Source organism: Alnus glutinosa, chromosome 13 (genome assembly GCF_958979055.1).
Source record: "Alnus glutinosa chromosome 13, dhAlnGlut1.1, whole genome shotgun sequence".
NCBI lineage: Eukaryota > Viridiplantae > Streptophyta > Magnoliopsida > Fagales > Betulaceae > Alnus > Alnus glutinosa.
The window spans coordinates 5838429-5842929 of record NC_084898.1 but is presented as its reverse complement, the minus strand read 5'-3'; the positions used below and the strand labels follow the sequence as shown (position 1 = coordinate 5842929).

The 4501-nt window shown below is 45.1% G+C and overlaps 1 protein-coding gene across 1 annotated transcript; it reads left to right on the top strand.

Annotated features, from left to right (window-relative positions):
- Positions 1–2685: 2685 nt before the first annotated feature.
- Positions 2686–3667, top strand: LOC133853836 (uncharacterized). Its single transcript, XM_062289862.1, has 3 exons — positions 2686–3057; positions 3296–3464; positions 3643–3667. Exons 1-3 carry the CDS (start codon positions 2709–2711, stop codon positions 3665–3667), a joined length of 543 nt encoding a protein of 180 aa, XP_062145846.1. The 5' UTR covers positions 2686–2708.
- Positions 3668–4501: the final 834 nt, after the last annotated feature.

Below are 4501 nucleotides of genomic sequence, written 5' to 3'. Positions count from 1 at the left end.
ATTGTGCCATGCGGATACGAGGTTCTCCAACAGTTGGACGGAGTTGCGTTTGGGGATGAGACCGCGGGTAAGAAGAAGAAACGGAAGAAGCGGAAGAATGGTGCAGGGAGTTCCGATGTTATATGGAAGAAGAAAAGTATATTTTTCAGATTGCCGTATTGGAAAGACAATTTGCTTCGGCACAATCTTGATGTTATGCACATAGAGAAAAATGTCATGGACAATATACTTGGCACTATTTTGGATATAAAAGGGAAAACGAAGGACAACTTGGCAGCTCGGCTGGACTTGCAGGAAATGGGGTTGAGACCTAAGTTGCATCCGTTCACGGCCGCCAATGGTAAAACGTATATTCCCGCTGCCTGTCACACCATGACTAGAGAGGACAAAGAAAATTTTCTGAAGGTTCTTCGAAATGTGAGGGTCCCGGACGGATACGCCCCGAACATTTCACGATGTGTTCGGCTGAAGGACCGTGCAATTTCCGGGTTGAAGAGCCACGATAGCCACATACTGATGCAACAGCTTCTCCCAATTGCACTGCGTAAGTCATTGCCTGATAAAGTTGTTAGACCTCTTGTGAAGATTTCGGCATTTTTTAGAGGCATATGCTCAACAAAGCTATCACAAGAAGATATGGACCGACTGCAGAGTGACGTCTGTATCACTTTGTGCAAACTAGAACAGATATTCCCTCCAGGGTTTTTTACGAGCATGGTCCACTTGGTCGTGCATCTTGTGCGCGAGTGTAGACTCGGCGGACCCGTGCAGTATAGATGGATGTACCCGGCAGAGAGGTAAAATTCGGCGTAATATGTAAATATATAATTTGATTTAAATGTAACCATAATTGACGACAATTAAATTGTCGTGTATGTGTGTACACCAGGAGTCTGGGGCATTTCAAGTCTACTGTGCGCAATAAAGCGGCTCCTGAGGGGTGCATTGCGGAGGGGTACATAGCGACCGAGCTGGTAACGTTCTGTTCAAGGTATCTGAATCACGCACCAACATTCCACAACAGACCTCAGAGGAATCCTGATGGATCCAAGGGGGCGGGCACGCGTGTTACCCTGAACCGGTTGATAATGCACCAGATTCATCGTTATATTGTGTTCAACTCTGAAGAGTTTCACAATTTGCGGACGTAAGTAGTGTTTATATATTTAACAGAATTCGAATAACGCAATTAATTGATTTTACTACATAATTGTATACGGTGAATGTAGGATGCACAAAGACGCGCTTAGGCGATCATACACTAGAGGTCGCATTACGGAGGCTCTTATTGAAACACAACATCATGAGCTGTTCTGCGAATGGTACCCTGCATATGTAAGGAAATAGTTGTAATTTTTAAATTGGATAAATTTATGCGGGTTCAATATAATTACCCAATACACGTGTTTAATATTTGTAATTATAACATAGGTCGATGGCCTTGACGATCAACGTAGGGAGGAATTGGGCCACAACTTGGTTATGCGTTGTAGAGGGCTGAAGGAGACAGCGGTCAAGTACAACAGGTACGTGGTAAATGGGAAATTGTTTCGCACGCTTGCCCATGATGTGGGAAGGAGGACTCAGAACAGCGGCATATGTGTTCCTACCGTTGAAGGCGAAACGTACTACGGGCAGTTAACTGATATAGTTGAGGTCGAGTACTATGACAGGACTACGTACGTCCTATTTAAGTGCAATTGGGCAGACCCCACGATGGAAAGAGGATTCACAATAGACGAGTATGGCCTAGTGTTTGTCAATTTCAATCACCTCGTCCACAGGGGAGAATTGATTCAGGACGAGCCGTACGTGCTTACATCTCAGGTGGATCAAGTATTCTACGTCGAAGATGGAAGGAACCCAAATTGGGTTTGTGCGGTTAGGACCAAACCATGCAACGTGTACGACGTTGGCCAGGGGGATGGGAGTAATGAGGATGGTACAACCTACCATGAGTGCGTACCGCTCGTACTAGCCACTGATGACCTACCCGATACGAATGATGAATTCGAGTACGACAGGCCCGACATTGATCCGATTGAAGCTCCCGTGATACAATGATTGATGTATTTCTTGTGAGTATAATTAGCTTGAACTCAACACACTTGAGTGATATATATATTGTTTGTACAATTCGCTTGAACTGAATACGAATTTTTATTATTTGCATAAATTTCGTTGTATAATTTGCATATTCATTAAAAATATATTACAAAAAATATTCTAATTAATTTGTCTATATTTGTTCGCAGGTATTGATGGACCAGGGACGCCATCCTTATGCATATCGGGCACCTCGCCCACCCGTGCCCCCCATGTCCACGCCCACTGATTCGACGCCAGTATATACTGCGGCGTGGCCACACCACCCAGACGGGGCTTATAGACCATTGTTGCCGGGTATGGTGGCCGTGCCCATGTCAGATCACGGGCAGATCAGCACAGCTGGACCTTGCAGCTCTCCATTGTCGGAGCTGCCGACATTATCTCAGATAGGGTTCACCCAACCGGGTAACGCCTATCGATGGTGGGTGCGAGAGGGGATGGGGTCACAGGGTTATGCGCCGTACTTTCCGTATACGTATAGTGGACCTATGACGTGTAACCCTGATAGTGAGACGCAGGATGGTAGATTTCCACAGTCACAGACCGGGGAGATGCAGATGCCGGCTGTGGGGTTGGGACAAATACCGGCACAGGCGGCGATGCAGGGCCAGATTTTGGGGCCGAGACAGATGCCAGCATCGGGGGCGAGTCAGGGCCCGGGCCATGTAGAGAGCCAGATGCCGTTACCTGGTGAGAGCCAGATGCCGCTTTCCGGTGAAAGTCAGATGCCGCTTTCCGGTGAGAGTCAGATGCCAGATGTGGGGGGGAGCCAGACTACCCATGAGGAGGACGTTGCGATGTTGGGTACCGATCAGTTGTCCCCCGGTAGCCCCCAGGGTATGGATTCAGATGATGATCAGCATCCTCCACCAGCCGGAGAGGTTGGCGAGGAGGTTGCAGGCGACCCAGCGACGCAGCACATAGGGACTGGACAGATTCGGTTGATGGGTAAGTACATATGTAAACATCCTTAAAACTCATATTATGTTACCAAAATATTTTTTTTGGTTTGGAAAAAAATAACTATTTGATTACATTTTGTTCATATATGTATATATATATATATATATATATATATATGTGTGTGTGTGTGTGTGTGTGTGTGTGTGTGTGTGTGTGTGTGTGTGTGTGTGTGTGTTATTTAGTGTTAACCAATTAAATTAATGTTGAATATATTTTTCATTAGGGTACAACCCAGACGGGACCATTTATTATGAGGTGATTGACGACCCAGCGAGAAACTGGGTGCTCCCGAGGGGGAAGAAGGTTGTATTGCAGTACAATGCTGCTATACAACCTGTAGGACGAGCCTGCAATCGTTTTCGGCGGGCAGAAGGCAAGATGATCAGGAGTGGGTCCTACATACACATGCGGGATGAATGGGCGAGGGTAAATAGGCAGATTAAGCAGGCAATGTGGAACGCACTGATGGTATGTTTATGAATATAATTTAATTATTTATTTGAATTAAAGTTGAGCTTAATGTTTTTGTTGAAGTTTTTAAACCTAAAATGCTTTGATTGAAATGTGCAGGAGGAGTTCTATCTACCTGTATTAGTAGACATGCGCAGGGCACAACAGGAGGCGTGGAATGATATTGGACGTAAGCACCGCTCGTGGAAGTCGAGGTTCAAAACCCAACTACGAATTGGAGACGGTGACACGCCCGAGAGTATCCGTGCGAGAATGCCGGAAAATTTTTTTGAGGAGTATGATGCAGAAGATGTAGAATTCCTGCTGAGAGATTGGTGCAGAGAGCATAAAATCGTATGTAGGCCAAAAAATTGTCAACTATTTTTTAATAACAGTTCATTTAATTTTAGTTTTAATTTAAGTGTGTCAATTGTTACATGTTTATTTTCATGTTCAATGCGTAGGCAACCTCTGAACGGATGAAGAGGTTGCGGGAGCGGAATGACCTACCCCATTGTGCGGGATCTAAAAGTTATGCCAGATTTAATCACGAGGAGGTAATTAAATATATATGTTTATGTTTTTAATATTTGTTGGTAATTGTTTTTGTTTTTCTTTTTCTTTAAACTATTTTTATCGCTATCTGTTTGTTATATATGTCAACTGAATGACGACAGACATGTACATCTGGCACGCCCCCCACTCACGCCGCGTCGTTCGTGAAGACCCACACAAGGAAGGACGGCACTTTCGTGAACGACCGTACACGGGTCTTATGCGTATGCTACTGATTTAGTTTACTAATATTTTTAAATTATGTGTGATATGTCATTATTCAATATATGACTTTTTCATGTTGACGACGTACAGGAGAGGATGACGCAGAGTTTAGCCAGTGATCCAGCCGCCACGCAAAGCGTCTCCGCAGACACGGTGCGTTGGGCACCGAACGACGCTTACGAACAGGCGATTGGGAGGC

Excerpts from the sequence above, each read along its gene's own strand:
- LOC133853836 (XM_062289862.1), top strand. The coding sequence starts at position 2,709 with ATGCAGGGCCAGATTTTGGGGCCGAGACAGATGCCAGCATCGGGGGCG. Across the intron at positions 3,058-3,295 it reads TGGACAGATTCGGTTGATGG|GGTACAACCCAGACGGGACC; the intron begins GTAAGTACATAT and ends ATTTTTCATTAG. Across the intron at positions 3,465-3,642 it reads GGCAAGATGATCAGGAGTGG|GAGGAGTTCTATCTACCTGT; the intron begins GTCCTACATACA and ends TGAAATGTGCAG.